Genomic DNA, 20,504 nt, shown 5'->3' on the forward strand with positions numbered 1-20,504 from the left:
AGCTGCACAGGTCTCGGCGTGAGGCGCTGGCTAATGGGAGGTAATGTTTCTCTCCTAGGTGTTGCCTGCAGTGCTCTATGCTAAGCTCACATCAATGGCCATTACCAGTATGCACATGGGGCTCTATTTTTACTGCCACTGTTTCATGTGAAGAGACCATAACTGAGATTTCAACAGATATTTTTGTGCTTTTTATTTGGGTTTTGAATTGTGCTATTGCACGAATTTCCTTTTGTTTCACTTTTAAACCTCTTCAGGCCTTTGGAAAATGAAATGTTTGGACCTGATCCGTCATGTTCTTACCACTGCTTCACATTGCCTTTTCAACCAAGACCCAAACCTGTTGCATTTATCGTGTGGCATTGGCCTATGCCTGTGTCCTTGGCAGGTTATTATTCCCATTCCAGGTGACATGGTCATTTCTAAAGTGAAAAATTACAAATCAGTGGTTAAAATAACTTGTTAAGTGTCTCTGTGTCTTTAAAGGAGGCACAGCATTGGACTTTGGAAATGGTGATTGACCTATCATCGTAGACAAAGACAAATCTATCGCTGTTTGACAAGAGGAAACAAGGCCATGTGAAGCCTGAATGAGGGAAGCCAAATATTAATTGGCGCGGCAAATCTCTCCTGTAGATTCAGTCAGATTAATTAAATTAATTGACTCAGAAATGCTGTCAAATTCAAGGTTTGCTTTGGAGGTATTAACATCTTTAATATCGGGGGGGTAGTCAACACCGCCCACTCTCAGCCCCGCTCGGTCCATGTGGTGGCTGTTTTCAGGATAATATTCCTACTTTAACACCTGCACATCACAACTGATGCGCTGCTGCTCTAAGTAGCTGTTTATAGGAGCTTTTACTTCGTTAATTTGGCGACTGCTGAAGTGTTAATCAATGCTGTTGCCGTGGCAACCGAACAAACAGTGAAGCAGAGTCCCCAGTTAATTGTGCTCCATTGTTTCTGACACATGCAAAGCGAGAGGGAGAGAGTGTGTGTTGTGGCCTGGTTTCAGTATTTGTTGGGGTGTTTGTCTCCCAGCTCACTAAATACCTGTTATGGAGTTTAAAGTTCAAGCAAGAGTGGCGAGGAACATTTTCACATCGCACAGAAAATTCTATCAGGCAAACAAGGATGACAAGTCTGATGAATGAAATGTGTTAAAATGTAAATAGCACTTACAAACTTTCATGCGTGGGCTTGTCAGTCATGAAGTTTTACACTCACAATGAAATGGCATTTTGAGTGCATCTCGCTTCCTTAACAGGATGTTGGGGCGGGACATAACATGGAGACTGATCATTCAAAAGTGTAAACCAATAGGATATCAGTTAGGGAGAGAAAGGCATGTCATATGGCATGGAAAATTACCTGACATGGTAAAAAATTCATTTTTAATTTCATTGTGACTAATCCGCAAGATTTTTGTTTTTATTGATTTTGGCGACACCTTTGGTGATAAGCAGTCATTGCTTTGATGTTTTGCACTGAATATAGGCACTGGCCCAACATACTGTAATATAAGACTGTGGCTTCTTATATTTCTTCTACCTTCTTATATTTATTCCAAACAAATTACTGCAAATGTACAGCAAATGTAAAAACTTTCATGACTATAGGTTGAATCACTAATGTAGGGTATCAATCTGTGATAGAGTGGCAAAACAGACATGTTTCTATGAAAAGGTGGTGGATTTAAATAATGCTGCATAGCAGGTTTGTAATGGTTGTGTGAATGGCATTCATTTTAAATTTTATTTTATTTTCGGTTTAGAGTTGATTTTCACTTAAGTTTAGTTTTCTCATACTAGCAAAGTTTAATTTCTATTTATAATTTTTTGTATTTTTTATTTGTTTTTAATCTTTTGTTTCAATTTTTGTTTTATTTGCTGAACAGAATTTAGTTTATGGTTCAGTGTTAGAAAGGAAATCCTCAATTTTATTTGAGACTTGCTTTTGATTATACTGTATTTTCAATGTGATGGTAGATGTGTTTCTAGTTGATTTCTAGTGGCATCTCTCCTATACTCCATTGTAATTTTTCACACACCTCAGTTTATAATCTTATTTAAATGTATTTAAAAGGCTTTATGCATGTCTTGTCGCAGTTACCAACAAGAGTCAACAAAAAGCAACTTGCTATACGGATATAAAATGTATATAATTTCTCATCTTTGTCAATGTTACATCTCCGGAATATGAAAAATGCTAAAAAGCTGTAAAAAAAAAAATGTAGAAGTTGGGTGTGAAAAAATCAATAGGAAGTTTTAATGGGTTTTACGTGGGTAATGATAGAGGAGGTTAAGAGGCTAGGGCGCGGGTTAATGGCACTATCAGGACATAGACCAAGTTAAGTGCAAAGGAAAGGTCTACCACCAGAGGTTAATTAACCTTTCTAAACCCAAGGTGTCTGAACGCACATACATATTGAATGGAAGCTGCCACAAAAAGCCTGTAGGTCACGGCTAATACATTCTGCGAGTTACAATTAAAACATCATCAGACCAACGCCTGATCTCGATTTAAGAGCCATTTATGAAGCGGCAATTCAGGAGGCAATTTATTACAGTCAAAAGCTATCTGAATGGGGGGCAGTTAGGTTAGCAGATATGTAATTTCAGTCAACGCAAAAGCAATGGATGGGAAGGAAAGGCCAGTGATGCAAGCGCAAAGGCATTTACTCTGTCTCCCTCTTCCTTTTTTTATGGTCACTGGATACAACAGTGGAGAGAACGAGGACATAACTTTGACGCGAGCGACTGCAAAGTCCTCCGTTGGTGTTTATCATTGTCTCTGGGAGTATTTGCTTGTTGTACATTAGGACGATGCATGTTAAAGCGGCACTAGGTAAGATTTTTATGTAAAAACACACCCGTCTTATCAGCCGAAATGACATAGACACCATAGATTTACCCTATTTGTCTCCTAAACAGCAGTGAGCAAGAATGCTGAACTTACTGACATTAGGTCTTTTGCCTCTCTTTGGTGTCCATTGGTATAAAGCATCAGACCAGCTGGCTTGGTAAACATGAATGTGCTGTGTACAGTTTACTGACGTCACCTTACAGGATTTCTGGGTACTGAAGGTCAAATTTCTGCTGACATTTGGAGCCACCACAAAGTAAAGCTTTTAATTATTTTGATTTTAAAAAAAAAGACTTTTTATGGAGCACTCACTGAAAGCAGATGCGCTGCTATAGAAGACCACATACAGCAGGGTTACGATATGAGAGGAAATAGTTGGTCCCTTATCAGCTCTACAACATGATCCCAATATAGTCCAGATGGAGAAACAGAGCCAGTGAGAGGTCAAACAGGCCCTTTCTCCGAGCTGATTCCTTTAATTACATGTAGCGGTAGGTATACCTGTAGTTACAGATAGCTCTGGCTTATCACAGCCGGGCTCCAACGTGTGTAGCTCAGCGGCTATTATAGCCTACGAGCTATGGAGGATGTCAAAATGAGATGCATCCACAGCAACATGCCCCAAAGTAACTTTATCAAATGGCGCGGCTTCCTCTTTCAACCACCCGGCACAGCAGGTTCTACCATTCCCTCAGCGGCTGGTATCCCTCCGTTTGGAACGGAGACTTCCCCCAAAGGCAAAACGCTTCCAAAGGGAATGCACATCGGAAGCAGTTTTTTTTTTTTTTTGTACATCCCGTTTCTAGGAAGCTTCCTTGAAGAAGTGCAACGTCGGAACGGAGGGGGCGGGGCGGGGTGGGGTGGGGGGTCTGTAATGTAAAAGATCCTACTGAGCCCTTCCTCTTTCTCACTTACACACACACACACACACACACACACAGACACCCACACAAATCCATCTCCCGTCTTCTTCCCTCGAGTCTGCCGATCTACACCCTAAACAAAGACAACAAAGCAATCCCCACTGGAGTCCGGCCATTTCTGACTGCCTGCGTATGTACACACTATCTCCTGCTTCCTCTCTCTCACACACACACACACACACACACACACACACACACACACACCATCCAACTCCATGATGTAATGAACCTGCAAGGCTTCCCCTTTTTCTCCTCACACTCTACAATCGTTTTCTTCAGCTGCACTTTGGATTCACTTTTGGGGGAAAGTTTTTTGGAGTGCGCCCCACCCCTCTCCTTGTAACATGTCCCCCCCCCCTCGTATAAATCCAAAGTTTGAGAGCGCTGCACCCACTCTCTGGATGAGGCCTATTCCCTGGGCTCACTCTTTCCAAGTAATTGCCCTGTTTTTCAGCAAGCACGGGATCCTGTGCCACACCGATGCGGTGCTTTAATTTGCGGGTAAATAGGCTTTCTGCTGAGTTTAAAGGCGCCGTGCCCGTTGGGGGATTCAGCTTTGGGGAGATACTCTGAGGCTGGGAGAAATCATTAGGCAAGGAGGGGAAGAGGGGGGGGGGGGTGTTCTTCTCTCTGTGAATGTCGGAAGCCTGGGAGCCGCAGCAAAACAGTTATATTGTGGACAAGCTTCATGATGCAAACAAGCAGTCAGCGCTGACCTGACATGCTTCCCTAACAAGGACTCGCACACTTTGTATTTCTGTTCACTCAATGTGGCAAGCAAGCCTTTCAGTGACTGTACAAACTGTGGTTAAAGGTCAAGTTTATGTGAATATGAATGTCTTACTGGAATTTCGACTACACAATGCTAATAATTTAGACTCTGGGCTGCAAACTCCACACAAATACCGACTTTAGCCAGTGCTAATGCTAAATGGATGGGAGTCATGGAGCAAACATTCATGAGAAATCATTTCAAATCAACAACAGATATTTATACTAGATAAGGATGACCTTGAATAACACTGGAAGGTTGTCCAAGGTGCCTAAGCCTCTAAACACTCATTAAGCTAAATGTTTTGCTTCCGTTCATATGGTCATTTGCCAAAGGTCTTAACTATGCATTCCAATTTCACCAATTTCATCTAGGTCGTAGACTGTCAGGCCAAAGGGCTATCTATCTTATTAAAAAAAAAAACCTGTCTCTGTCTAATATAACACTAAGGCCAATGGATTTTGGGAAGGCCAACAGAGCTGTCACTTGAACGTGCTAAAAATAATTATAACAATTATTTCCTTGTGTGATTTTGAAAATCTAACAACACTGGTTTGTACAGAAAGTGGGTCTTGGAAAAGACACGTAGGGATATTTTGAAATATTTCAGTGCTAAAATCCATAACAGCGGTGTGTTGACGGCAGTTTGGCCTTTCTGGTGTTAAACCATCCGAAACATGCTTGCTTTTCCGACATCTCCTGTATTTCCATCTCTCTCCTAACATCCTGTACCTTCCAGAGCAGACGAGATGAGCCGACCACATGGCAGCCAGGCAGCCAGCCGAGAGCTGCATTTTCATCCAGATATGTTTACCAGTTCCCCTCATCTCTGTAATCCCTTCATTAGCAAGGGTCGTCCTCTAAGACGACCACATGCAGCACAGCTGTGAGGCAATCACATGACAGTAATTGCCTTTTAAATTACCAGGTTTCATTTGACAACCCCTACTTGAAAAGTGAAGAAATTCTTCGATTTAAAGAAATGCCTCCGTTCCTCTCATCCTTGCCCCTTTGGTACCATTAATGTGTCTTGAGCTACTGCTATGGCTCTCAGAAGTATGTAATTATTAGCACATGGTGACAAATGCACAGAAAGTCATTACATTGTTTCAACTTCCTTCCTCATCAGCCAGAAATAATGGGAGATTTCAGCTCGGGCCCGGGACCCTCAGGTTGTCAGCTCAGAAAAGGTCTTAATTAGACAATTTCACAATAAATCGCAGATCACTAATGGCATCGTTCTGCGATTATTTCCTCAATCATTTGTTCTGAGATTGATTTGCCATCCCCAAAACAGACAAGCCTCGTGGAAAAACTATTTTTTGCTCAGTCTAGACCATAAAAGGAAAGTCATTGTCCCCCAACAGGAAATCAATCTCCTTCCGTTCATTTGTTCATCTGTTTATTTGCCCTTCTTATGCGATATCTCTGTGTTCCAGCATTTTCAAAATGACAAAGTGCGCTACAATCACGGGCCAAAATTACGGGGCAACAACTGGTCTTGGCTTCTGAAACAGAAGTCCTGGGGGAGACGGTCCCTCTACTTCCCTCTACTGGCTGAACCTCAACCCACCTCAATATATGTCAATGGGACCAAGGCCCTATTTACATTAAATTATAGTTGCAATAGTTAATTTGATGTCTCCCCTAATGGTGATTTTTTTTTTAAATAACTGTGAAATTCTTTCCAATGACAATGGTTCCAGCCAAATGTAAGCACACGTTATGACCATATACGGCAATATGGGCTAGTACCTACACAAAGACATTCTATATGATCATATTTAAGGCAACATGGGCTATACGTGGGCATGCTTCTCGGCAAACATTTAGACGGTGAATACATGTTGATAGGAAGGCTACACCAACGTTTGAAATCCCAGGTAAATATAGCGCCGAAATGAAAGTTGAGATGACGTCTCTAGTCGTCCATAGCTGCTACTTGCATCGTTTTTCAATTTTTACTGTACCATAACATAATATAAAATGTGCATGGGGCATAGAAAGTGGAGGACTGCTCCTTTGAAGCGCTTGCCTGTTTCAAGCGTTCACTCATTGGAATGCCCACATTCAAAATAATTTTTATTTCTGAATTTAAAATCAATCATAAACGAAGCCAGCAGTCATTACTCACCTTTCGTAAGTAAACTTGATTGTATTAGTGACAGTAATGGATCATTTTGATTTGCTGACATGGGTGTATTCTAGGGATGCTGCGATCGATCGGCCAGCAATCGGCCGATATTCAGTATAAATATAAGATCGGAGAATTCCGATAATGCTTTATAGTCACCGATTGCAAAAACCGATCGATGACGCAAAACACGTGAGCCATGTGCGTTTGTTTACATAATGGTCTGCACTCCTCCTCTCGTGGTCAGAGATATAGCCTAACGTCTTTTTTTTTTAATATAATTGGGGTGGGGAGTAAGCTATTTGGTGTGATAATCAGAATGTTATATGTATTATAACATTGTAACCTTAAACCTTATGTATCAATCACTGTGATCGGTACATATTCACATCTCAGTCAGCAGCGGTACAGCGTCTCCTCCTCTCCTCTGGCGCCGTGCGCACGCAGGCAGGTTGATAACCATGGATCCCATGCGTAATTCTGAACAGATTTCTGTCATTCAAATTTCTCTGTAATCCTCAAAGTCTGATTGTTAATTCCTTGTGTCAATTATGTTTTTATCACCAGTCAATCAAAGGTTACAATTTGAAATGTAAGTGTCGGGTTTTCGCTGCGGCACCACACTCGCTTTGTGAGTCCTTTGCGAGAGGAAGTAGGCTATTCAGTAAGATCCCACACGTAATTCTGAACAGATTTTTGTCATTCAACCAACTCAGAATTAGTTTAGCTACTTATAAACAGCCAACTTACTAAGAAAATTACGGTTTTAAACCGGGCTCGGGCCCATAAATGCAGCCAATGGGACGGGCCCATGCCGGGCTCAGACAGAACGTGCACGGGCTCGGGTCGGGCTTGTTTTTTTGGGCCCGATCTAAGGTCTGGTCAAGACCCTAACAGCGGAGAGGCAACTGAAAAGTCTCATTTCTCTCTCTCTTAAGAACATTCACTTAGGCTATACAAAAACAAAGACTGAAACGGATATATATCTTCGGAGGGTGTCTCCATTTATTTAACTCGACTCAACAACACAGGCAAGTGGCAACAGTCAGAGTCTTGTGCTTTGGTTATCTCACTAAATCATGCCGCGCTACCTAGAACGCACATGGTTTTGTTTACATAATGATCAAGTAAATATTGAGGTAGAAAAAAAGAAAATGTGGATACTTTTTAACCAGGACTCAATTTGATGGATGAAATGTATGTAAAATGGAAACTGTTAGACCTATAATACTGCTATACCAGCTGCTATAACAAAACAAAAAAACTATCGGTATGGCCGATCGGTATCAGCAGATGTGGCTCATAGACGATCGGCGATTGGCGATCGGCGGCAAAAAACTTTATCGGGGCATCCCTAGTGTATTCCCTGCAGTGTTTACTGCTTTTCTAGACACACTTCTGCAATTCGTGATGCCAAGAGGGAGAAATTGGAGCCCACAAAAATCTTACTTGTAATTATTGGAGGTTTTTTCCCAGTCAGCAGGTCATATTTACAGTAAATCTGATAGGACTTACCGCTGCCAAACTCTGGCTCCATAAATCCAATGGCTCCAATGGCGACGCCCAGAAACCACACTTCCTGGACTTCAAACAGGCCAACAGAAAGTCAAGGTGTTATGTCACAGCCACTTTGTCCATTGTTTTATACAGTCTATGGTCACAACAAGGTGACATATTTGTTATTGACTGGCCATGGGAGGGTCTACATCACCTATATACAACATGTTTACTGTTAATTCGCTATCTAACATAATCATGCCATGTACCACTTCACAAGTACATTTTTATCACTACCCAGCCTGAAGCATACTAACCCTCCACCCATTAAATATGAACAGGCTCTTGTAATATTAATTTGCATTTGTCTCATATGTAATTACTAAAACAAAGTGAGAAAGACGTGGTCAAATGACCTAGGGCTCAGAGGTTTAAGTCTATGGGGATGTTGTGTAAATCTCTAGGGGAGGGGGATGATGAGAAATAACCTATTTAACCTCATTTAAATGTCATTGCCACCGAGTATCAAAATATCATAGAATGAATAAAGGAACACTGAGATATATTAGGTAGACAGACACCTATAGCATTATCCTGAAAAGGAACTATGTAAAGAGCAGGGTGATCCTGGTTATAGGTTATTTTATATTCTCTCTGACTTTTCTTTGCATCATAACTTCATTTCCTATTACTTGATAATTGAATAATAAGCCTCTGATGAGAGTTTGGCATCCATCTGGTGAGAAAATTAAAACCGATACTCTAAAAAAAAAAAAACAGAAGCAGACTTATACAAATTTGAGGTTTTTTTTCTTGAGCATCACATTTGAAATAATGTAATTGGCCATTGTTGAATTCATTTGAAGGTGGGTGAATCATGGTAATTACAATAGACACATCAGGAGCAGCCCGGCACTAATAATGCATTGGGAGGAAATAAGCAACAAGAGCACACTCAGACTCCCTTTGCAAAGAATAAAAAGGGATTTGCTTTGAAAATAAAAGACAAAATACCTCTGGAGAATAAACCAATTATAATGAGATAAAAGAGAGATAAAAATAAGGTAGCTATGAAAAGGGTTGCTGCACTTGTTTGTTCATCCTCACTACTATTGTTGAAATACTATTGTTGGCTTTGACTTCAAGTAGGTTTCCAAAGGTCCATGCACCGGTTAAATATGAACCTTGACAATCCAGGCATATCTCTAAATGGTGGTAAGGCACAGGGCAGGCTATGATACAGTGTTGTAGAGACATTCATACAAGTCTTTTTTAATAATAATCATAATAATAAATAAACTTTATTTGTATAGGATGCAATCACACGTACAGTTTTTTATACTTGTACAGCCCAACTATGTCCTGCTGTGTGCCAAGATGCACATCACACAAACGCGGAGATCGGACGAAAATTTATAATTTTTTACAGTGTATGAATGGAACGTTAGCCAACCTAAAGCCTACTCTCAAAAAAACAAAGTAGTTAGCTTGCTAGCTAAACGTTAGGTCACATAACATTTTGCCTTTCACCTCTGGTGGTTACACAGTTACGGTCTTCAGAGAAACATACCTGCACTTTTTTTCTTTCTTTTCTTTGTCCATAAAATGTACAATGTTAGCTGGCGTTTCATGGTTCAAACAATTATGCTGCCATCACTCCATTCACGATGGCATCAATATACCACTTGGGTTGGAAAGGGGGTGTAGCAATCCAAATGCAACTAAATGCAGACAGATAGAGCAGATATTTTACTTCGTTTTTATTAAATATTAGATTGAAAATATTAGATTAAATATTTGTTTTTTCCCCTAAATTTTGACTTTTAAAAGGTGTGAAAAGTGGAGGGGCACAAAGACAAAATTGGAGTCAAATCTTCAAGTCCCTGCAATTTGAACTGCGTGATGGACTTGTCTGTGATCTTTGCCATAACTTCTCTGGTGTTCATACCAAGTAGAACACATGAAGAAATAGCTGAATATGAGCATCAGTTCAGACTTCATTTTTGTTATGCTAGGCTTTCCAAGCAGAAGTAATGTCTTTTCTCATTTACAATCATTTTCTAATCAAGACAATCATAAGGTGGGCCTTCTCATTGGCTGTGGCTATGGTATAGTAGGCTATGCTGAAGCCATTCTACAGTCCCCAGACCTTGTCTATCCAACACAAATTCAATACAGGCCCATTTTGCAGTTTGACGGTTGAGCGACAGCTTTTGAGTGAGTTGGTGTCCCTGACCGTCAATTAGGAGCAGACCTCATTGACACGCATAAAAAATCCTGCCATCCAGTGCTTTCAGTAATTGCGGGCATGACAGTTTATCATTATCCATGAAAACCATCGGGTTTTGCAAACACATCACTGTTTTGATGGTCCTCCACCACTTGAGTGTCACTCAATTTTGTGTGTCTGTTTGTTTCCATGTGATTATTTTTTTTCTCCTCCCAAGGCCAAATGGTCATTTCACTTTAATGAGCTCACCGTTCTCCAAAACACAAAACAGCAAGGAGAGTGGAGTGCCAGGTTGCGAAGGCTGATTGAGAGTTTTAATCAAGGCCACTAAAAGTAGACAATAGGCAATTACAGCAAATTGCTTTTGAAAATCCTAAAAACAGTCTATCTTCATTTGTATTGTTTTCCTCCCATCTTTTTTGGTTTATTTGTTTGTTCGGAATGCGCGGGATTTATTTTCCATCCGAAGCCATAATCTACGGTTTCGCCTCCCCAAACCCGGGATTTAAAAATTATTTACTGTCTGGAAAGTTGGAAAACAGTTGCTTAAAAGGTCGTTGTAAGATAAGAGTGAGGCACACTTTGAATGATTATCCACAATTAGGGAGTAAGAGTTTGGCCTTCTCATGACAGCAGAGACTTTACCCAGGAGAGTTTGAAAACAATTGCTGAAATGCCCCAAACGCATTACAATTTTGACTAATTAAGACTAACTGATACAATTATGTACTTCTAAGCACCGCAGAAGCCTTACTCAAGTGTCAACACTTGACGCTATGATTACCATTTGACAAAAACATTGTCAATTACAACTCAGAAGTTAACTGAAGAGGCAGCACAGAAGCATTTAAAACGTAAATTAAGCCTTTGCCCCTCCTTCAGCAAAGGGTAGATAATGGTATTCCACATCAATAAACACTTACAGATTTTTTCACATCAAGTGCCAGCATCCTGCGAAAAAAAAAGTACTATTTGACAGTAACATTTCCCGCTGTACTCACTCAAGAGATTTCTGTCCAACAGCGCTCCTATTTATTTTGATGTGACTTTTATTTGTTTTTTTTTGTTTTTTTCCCCTTTCTTTTATAGCAAACTCATTTGATATCTCTTGGTCTTGCAACCTCGTTTCATATGACATCTTCAAGCTAAGGTAGCCTCGCCTCCTATGTGTTGAATAATGCATGACCTGAAATCCAATACTATTGGATTGGAGAGAGGGGGACTCAAAAGTTGAATTACAAAACATCACATTCTTTCATCTCATGAAGTTTTTTGCAAAGTGCAGGGGTCAATTATGAGTCCTCTGGCAATAGCTGGTATGAATAATGCACTGAAGGACTACAAAACCTTGGGAGAGTTGCTGTACTTGTGTAGATTATTGACGCTTATACGTTTTTTTTTCTATCCTCAGGTAAAAAAAAAAAAAAATGGACCCTTTGTCTGTGGTCTCTTGCACTGTTCATGCCTAGATAGCCTGAAGGCAAAATAGGCCTAATTTGCACAGGTCTGTTTTGGGGCCAATTATTATAATACCAAATGTACTGGAAACACAATAAAATTGAAAACAATAAAGAGTGGACCAATATCATCATACATTTTAATGAACTTCTCATTAAAGATGCATTTTATCTGTTCAGCAATTTGCAGTGTTTTGGCTCACTTTCTTCAGACTCTTTCACATTACCTGGATTACATGGCCGTCCTGCACAGAGAGCTGATGTGAGACGCTGGTTTTTGCCTTATTTAAACTCTGTTCAAGCATCTTTTGAGTCAGGCGTTTTTTTAATATTGGCAGGAGTTTGCTGTTTCATAGTAACTCAGGGAATGTGGCTGCTATACACAAAGCAGGAAATCCCTTATCATACTAATCTTTTTATCTTCTATGATATCACTTCAATATTCCTCTTATATTTCTTTAAGGAAATTATATGTAATTTATAGTTTTGCTGTGGTATTTCTATTGTATCCTTCTAAAAGTTCTTACAGGATTGCTATAGTTCCTTATCATAATGTGTAGCATATTTCATTTTTTCAATTACAATCAATTACAGCCAAGAAGCGACTTGAGTAGTTTAAGTAGTTTTCCTAGCTACCAGTTACTTCACATTGGAAGACAAATATAGCCTAGTTTAAAGTTAGGTAGAAAAATTTGTTCTACAACTACTTTGTAAAAAATAATCATATCTACATCTGCTATGTCATATGATACAAAATCACATGACTGATTAGGATGTTAACTAAAATTTTATTTTATTTTAAATAAAACAAACCAAATAACCTTATCTGGCTTCATCACAATGATAACTTTCGGTTGGATATACATCACTCCTACATTTGGATCTAAACCCAAACCCAACTACACTATTTGGGCTTTTTCTGGGAGCAATGGAAACTTGAAATAAATAAAAAAATAAAAGGCTCTTTGTAACATCTGACTGGTACAGCCTTGACAATAAATGAGGGAATAAAAATAATTTAAAACATTTTTTTTGATGAAAGATGATGATGAAGATGAAAAATACAATTCCCTTTTTTTTTCTTTTAGAGCCAAAAAACACTTGGCAGTTGCAGTAGTTAACTATGCCTCAAAATGATAAAATAGTAATAAACTGTTAAAAACATTATCCCAAATGTGAATTCAGTTGAACCACCAATTCCATGTAATGAAACTACTAGTTTAATCCCCAAAACTGGTAATGATGTATGTATCAAGAATATACTATACATTTAAATACAGAATCCAAAAAATCCCCCACACCTGTCTTTACAGTAGTGATTATAGACTGATTTGTTGCCAGTTATGTGAGAGAAATCCTGACATATGTGTGTTGTTTTTTGGAGGATTTGGTCTCTATCAGCACTAGATGTCAGTGTTCTCGCCGCTCTCTCGGCTGCAGGCACCATCAACCACTGCAACCACTGTTATTGACTACTGGGATATGTTCCAGAAAAATGCATCCTATTTTTTTTTTTAACTTTTAAGTCCACACTCCTCATGGATTTCAGGCTATAGCCTACTGCGTCAGGGCCTGATTACTGAGGGCATCACTTTCATCTTCCCCACAAAGATTCATAATGAGCTTCAAACTGCTGAGCTGCGTTTTCTTTTCAAGGAGGTACGGTAGCACCAAGTGTATGAATTCCCAGCACTTGTTGCTGGTTAAGTAAGCTAAACTTTTACTTTGACCGCTTAAAACGAAGGGGTGCTAGCGAAGTGTCATGTTGTTAGTATCATCATATGGACATTTCAGTTCTGCAGTACGCACGGAGTGGGACGTCTTTCTCAGTGTCTGTCTTGGTTTTGGAGCAGCCAATCAGCACGCGCGGTGATGTCACAACCCGGAAGAAGGAAGCCTAACCGAAAAGAGCGCCTTGATTAAAACTTTCAACCGGAGACGTTGCCTGAAGGTTAGTCACTTGTAACTAGCTCGATATACAGTATGTAAATATGTATATGTATACGCGATATAATACCATTGTACCTTGATACAGCATTGTATTTCTAACATGAAGTAGCATTGGTATCTATAAGACGTAGTTTAACAACTTTAGAAGAGCTATTTATCCAGAGAATTGTTTAGGGTGGGGACCAAGCGACAAAGATTGTAATAAACTTAAAACTGCTAAAGATTTAGTATTGACATTTTATAAGCTAATTCATTTTCTTCAATAATGACAAAAGGTTGCAGTTTGTATCCTTGACTTGTTATGTAGCGTTAGATAGTTTCCATTTGCAGTGTTACATACTGTATGTTTTCATTGCCTTAGGGAAGTGGTGTTTGGACTAGGGTTAGACCTTCAGTATATTGGGTAGATATTGTCCTTTTATGGGACCTGGTCCAGTCAGTGTCGTCCACCTCTGATATGGATATGATGATGATTATTATTGCTGTTGTTTTTGTTATTCTGGGCTTCAACTGAGAGTTTGAATATACACAAAATATGGGCTATTGGCAGCTTCAATTGAAAAATATTGGTATCAGCCTTCAGAAACCAGTATCACTCTAATCCTACTTTGTATAAATGAACCTACACTGACCTTTATTTCCACAAATACAAGTAGGTGTGGCTCTCCCATATTGTGTTGTGTTTTCACAAAGAGTGAATACTGAATTTACCAGACAGGAATACCATGATAATCTTTAAATTCAGCAGTATTCCTCTTTAGGTTTTAAGAGTATTTTAGGCTGGCAGTGTACCAGGATTCAGTAACTAATTTGGTCAGTTTTAACCTGCTACTGAGATACAGGAAATGTAATCTGTTAAATTTCTAGTCATACTGGTTACGGTCTTATTCAGGTTAGTCTGAGTAAAAAAGAAATACCAAAAGTAAAAATACCAAAGATTTGCTGGCTTCACAAATGCTAAGATTTGCTTGCTTTTCACCGTTTTACATCATTATATAATGAATACTTGTTTTTTTTTTGGCTGCTAATCAGACAAAGTAAGGACTTTTAAGACATCACTTTGGGCTCTGGTAATTTGTCATTATTTTTGACATTTTATAGCCTAAATGATTAATCGATTAATCAAAAAAAATAATCACTAGATTAATCGATAATGAAAACAATTGTTAGTTGCATCCCTACATTTGAATAATACTTTTATGGAAATGATCCATTCGCTATTCATTTGCATTATCAGAGATTTAAATTGGCCGGATAATTTTTACATACCTAGTTTACATACCACAGTAACCAGTTTCATATAGGAGTACACCATGCATCTTAACCACAATAAACACGTTTTATGAGCTTACCCAGGTTATTCTAACTCAGTTATGATATTTACGTGTCAACCAAAACCAGGTTAGTTGAGGCAAAGTCTCCGTGCATGGACACACAGCCAGTGAGACTGTCAACTGGATATTTTCCAACAGCGAGTTTGTTGCAGAATTGTTTTGTTTGTTGGACTGTGAAGCCCACTCGGTAATGTACTGGAGTTTGACTCATCGACCCGTCACACGGAAGCCCGTCGTCTACCTGGCTCTCTGTGGGAGAAGTGTACCCTGGTTAGCATTGATCAGGCCCTCTTGTTTACAGTGCAAGGCTCCCTAGGGACGGTACAGGGGTTAATTGCTGCTAAAGTGCTGCTCCCTGCCCACTCCTCGGCCCCGCTAATACATAGGAGATGACACTAATGAGGGAGTGCAGGGAGGACACCTCTTATCCGTGGCTGGGGGGGGGGGGGGGGGGGGGTTGTTGATGACAGCCAGAGTTGGTCTTGGGAGAGATCAATCGGTGAGAGACGGTCATTATTTATCGTGCCATTAGTAGTTGCTGACCAGTGACCGACATAAATGCAGGAATATTTCCTTTACTGAGTTATAAGAACAGTTCACCTCATAATTAAAATACTGTCATTCTCTACCAGTGTCTGAAATTAACTTTTTGGCTCACCTGTAAACTAAAAAATTATATATTTTTTTGCAGCCAAAATATACATTTTTCATAGGAATATGTCACCTTGCCTGTTTTCACTGGTATTTCTGTTCTCTTTATTGTGTAAAACAGTACTAATACAATTCAATTCACAGTTGCTGACAATGTTATCACCACTTTTCTTTTAAATCCCTCATCTTCACTGCCCTACATAGGCTATATCAACCAAAACAAAGGGGAAATTAAATAAATACATTCAAAAAAATCAATAAGGAAGGGGAGAACTCTTCGTTAGTCTAAGCCAGTTGGTTACAGAATATGCTTTTTTCGCTGGTATTTCATATATAGAATGAAGTACTGTGTAAAACTTGCTCACTCTCTTATTCAAAGGATCAAGGTTGTAATTCCCTCAGCCGCCTCTGTCGCTCTTTCACCACAGCTGTTGTTGTTCTCTGAGTTTTTGTCACCGTTATTTCCAGTTTCCCTAGGTTAAGGTTGCCTCTTTAATTTTCATGCACCCCCACTGCTGTGGAGTATAAATAAACAAACAATACGAAGCCACAGCAAGTATACACTCATTCATATGTGGTGAAGTGAAGTGTTTGACTTTCTGTTTCGGGCAAGTTTTTATCTGTTTGCTTGTGTTTGTGCAGCTTCCTCCTCCTCTTCCTCCTCTTCCTCCTCCGTGGCCATGAGCTTCTCCCCTGGCCCGTCCGGCCCCTTTGGGTGCACCAATATCCAGGAGCAGAGGGACCGCTGGGAGAGGAAACGCAGCCGGACGGCCAGAGAGCTGGTCCAGACGGAGCAGCGCTACTGCCAACAGCTGGAGCTGGTCACCACTGTATGTAGGAGTCAGTAACTCTATTCACAAATGAAAATGAAATGAGAGAAATACCTTGAATTGTGTAGTTTCACCAAAAGATGTGACTGGGACCAGCAGCAGTGTTTTATTTCCTTATGTTATGTCCACTCTTAATACAATTTGACTGAATATGAATATGTTGGACATTCATGACCCTAAACATTTAATTTCCTGAGGTCTGTCTTCTTATACTGCTCATTTACAGTTTTAGAACTTTCATTATGTTCAATTAGAAATAGTCTTTAGTAGTTTGGTAGTTGGTAGTAGAGAAATTTGACTTAAATCTAATTCCATGTAGCATTAAAATGGTCTTAAAAAGTCTTAAAATTTGGTTTTCTGAAACATACAGATACTCTGATATTTCCTGTGTGTCTAAACTTCCTGGCACTTGTTTAATTGTCTTGTTAACAAATGCCAAGAATTATTTGCTGCTACCGTATATTGTCTATTATTATTATTATTATTATTATTATTATTATAATTATTAACTACTACTGAATATGAGTAGTAGTTTGCTTCAGTCAGGACCAGTATAGAAATGATTCAGATCCTTAAAACGCTATTGAATAGCATGGTTTGAATAAACAAACAAACTAGCAATAGTGCAAAAACCAAAATGCAAAACACACTCAGAAGCAGATGATTTCTCCATAAATATGCTGCATTCAAAGATAAGGAGTGCACTCATACTGTACAATGCATAGCGACAGACTCAAGGTAAAATTCACAGTTGTATTCCGCCTGTACTATTCATCCTTGCAGAGAGAACAGACTTTTGCATCCACCAATGCAGCCTCATTTATACACAATTACTCACCCTACACCCGTTCAGTCCAATTAAGAGCCATTTTAGGCCTAATGCACATTCAATTTGCTAATCCCATTTTCACTTCAAATGACTTGAGACCAGCACAGCTGTCGCTTTATTGTCAGTGTTGTGGTGCAACAGCATCCCTCTGTATTTATTTGTGCATCACGCCAGCCAACCAGATATGCCATGTAACGTTTATAGTTAGCATGGGCTGTAGGGCTAAACTATCAACTAGTAAATCCCTGTTGTTTTGTTTTAGTGATGAATGAACTTGTATGTTTTATGCAGCCTGGCGTGTTCCCCTTTGGTGATCTGGTATTACATTTGCTCTCCATGTTGGGAGAGTAATTGAGATGTCAGTAGTGTAAGCACTTCCTTATCAAATGATGTTTTCCTCCGTCTCAGGGGTATCCAATCAGAGATGACAGCCCAGTTCTAGATGGGGAGAAGCTTATTAATACAAATGGTGAGAAAACACTTCATTCTGTCTCCTTCTGCTCTCTTGTTCCTCACAGTACTTTGTGGAGATTTTGAAGGCCAAAGGAACCCTAAGGCAGGACATTAGAGGAAGCATCTTCAGTTCAATTAAATCCATTCATTCAGTAAACCAGTAAGTATCTTCTGAATAATTAAACGCATATCCAAACTTTGGAGGGAGGGTGGGGAGAGGCTTTATAAAGGGGTGTGGGTGGTGGGTGCGGGGTTAGTAATTTGTCTGTTGCATAAGAATTAAGTAAAGATGAACTCTTAGTTTACCAAGCATAGTCCTTATCTTCACCATTAGCAGGAATCAATGAGGTGGATCTTATCTTGTGGTTTAGGTGTTTTCTTCCCCTCATGATAAATTGTTGCATATCAGTTAGACTTACTTCATACTTATCATGCAAACAAAAGATTTTGTGTACAGCGGTCATCAATCCTGGTAGTTTGAGGACAACATCCATATTTATCACTGGGTTTAGTTTGGCTTTGGCAGGGCATTATCATAATTAATTTATGAATACTTGTTGCCTGTTCAACCAAGAGACTTAAGATCTCCGGCTGGATGGGGTGGGGGGAGTGGGGGGTCCGCGGCCTCTAACCCAACAGGAGATCAGAGCTGATAAAAACTGATCTTGCCAAGTGTAGACTTGAGATTGATCTGACTCAAGGTGTTGCAAAACTAAAATATACACTTCTAAAAGTTTCATTATGTCAATGGAAGGCTCAAAATTGAACATGTTGACATGCTGAGACACTTGGGTGTCTTACAGTTTAAACTAGAGACTGATATGAAAGCCGATACCAAAACTGATATTTTGCATTGAAGCTTACGTCAGTATTCAGTATGTTTAAATTTGACAGAATTTAAATTTGTGTCATCCCAAACTCACTTCTTAACCCGCAAAGTAAACCTTCCCCCTCATGTTTTTGTTGATTGCAGAGGCATTTTTATTGTGACAGGTTGCATGTGTTGTGTGTGCGGGAGCATGGAATCCACGTCAACAGTGAGCTAGTATTAGCTGTAGCTCCCAGCTCCCGAAAGCTGCTTTATTGGAACTTTGATGGAACTGTTAACAGGATACTAAGGAGGAAGGGTGAAAGTTTGAGCCACCACAGAGCAGCCGTTTGGAAACCGCACACAAAATGAAGGGCTTTGTAAGTCATTTATATAGAAGTCTTTGGGATGACCAAATCAACGCCATCTAGCGTCCATTAGCGTTGTCTAAATCTCTCTGTCAATACTCCAAACAAAGTGTGGTTTCCATGGAGAATCATAGACTTTCACTCTAAAGACAGCTGCAAAATGTACATCTCAAAAAGCTATAAAAAGGAGACATCATGCCAAAAGTTCTTGTACCGTTATTAATTACACAACAAATGAATAACAGTGGTCCGATATTTTTTCCGTCTTATTTTGAATGTTAACAATGGAAACCCTGCAATGGTGGGGAAACTCTGGGATACATTACTGCCTTTAAATGCAGAATAAAGTTACAAAAAACACAGGAAGGAAGGAAATAAAATTTAGTCTGTTTCATGTAGCTGTTTTCAGGGAGGAGCATATCAGGGTGGACGACATGACTGGCTTGCATCCGATATTTAATAAAATGCTAATATCGGCCTGATTATATCAGCAAACTGATATCTGAAATCAGTGTAACCCAAGACCTCTCCTAAACCCTTACTGCAAGATGCCTGAACCCAGTACGCACAAGCTGGTTTTCGCCGTCCATGTTTTTAATTAATATCCGTGCTACACTCTCCTTCAAGTAATAAGTCATCAGAATGTAATTTGGGGACCGGTTTATAATTGCTTTGTTAATTCTCAAAATGGCTGTAGAAAAAGTCCTCTTGTAGAATTCCACTTCGATAATCATCCAACCTGCTTAACTCAACTAGCTTGCTTTATCCATGAACCAGTTTTTTAAATCAATTTGGAGAATTAAATGGTTTTTATGGAAATGACTACTGTGTTAGTACATAAGTCTGTAAGTCTAGATGCGCAAGGTTCAGTGTCATACAACAGAGCGAATGGCTGGGATATCTTTGATTGGGAATTCCATTTCCAGACTAAATAATGAGTCCTGGGGCCTCCCTCAGGTCCTCATCCTCTCCAGAGTGGCAGGCTTTCTTGTTGAGAGTGCTAGAATGAAGATTGAGGTATGAATTACACAGTCTGATGTATTGGATAAATGGTTCCGCAGTTACCATACATCTTCATTATGAGACCCTTATTGAATCAATGGTTGAAACATAATGGCAAGTACTCAATTTAAAAAATGGTCCATAGAGAGACAGTGTGTTAGTGGTAGACTGATTTACCACTGCTAAGTGATTGATTATAGATTTTCCCATGTTCTCCTCAGTTTCTTCCACTGTGTTATTTGGTATACACTAGATTTTCTGTGATAATACAAAGAGTAATTGATAATAACGGCAGCGATAATTGGCTCTCATAGATGGTTCTGTGGGTGAATCTCTCGTCTGGGTCAGGGCCCGGCGGTCCTGATTTGGTTGGTCCAGTGTGGGCGAAGCGGTCCATGACT

At 39.5% G+C, this 20,504-nt stretch overlaps 1 protein-coding gene across 1 annotated transcript in view; it reads left to right on the forward strand.

Annotated features, from left to right (window-relative positions):
- Nucleotides 1–16,466: 16,466 nt before the first annotated feature.
- Nucleotides 16,467–20,504, forward strand: part of arhgef39 (Rho guanine nucleotide exchange factor (GEF) 39) — a 46,029-nt gene continuing 41,991 nt past the window's right edge. The window contains exons 1-2 of the mRNA XM_071917288.2: nucleotides 16,467–16,643; nucleotides 17,991–18,085. Coding sequence (XP_071773389.1) covers nucleotides 16,494–16,643; nucleotides 17,991–18,085 — 245 coding nt within the window. The 5' untranslated portion in view covers nucleotides 16,467–16,493. The remainder of the gene's footprint in view (nucleotides 16,644–17,990; nucleotides 18,086–20,504) is intronic.

This window comes from Centroberyx gerrardi, chromosome 24 (genome assembly GCF_048128805.1).
Source record: "Centroberyx gerrardi isolate f3 chromosome 24, fCenGer3.hap1.cur.20231027, whole genome shotgun sequence".
Classification (NCBI taxonomy): Eukaryota; Metazoa; Chordata; class Actinopteri; order Beryciformes; family Berycidae; genus Centroberyx; species Centroberyx gerrardi.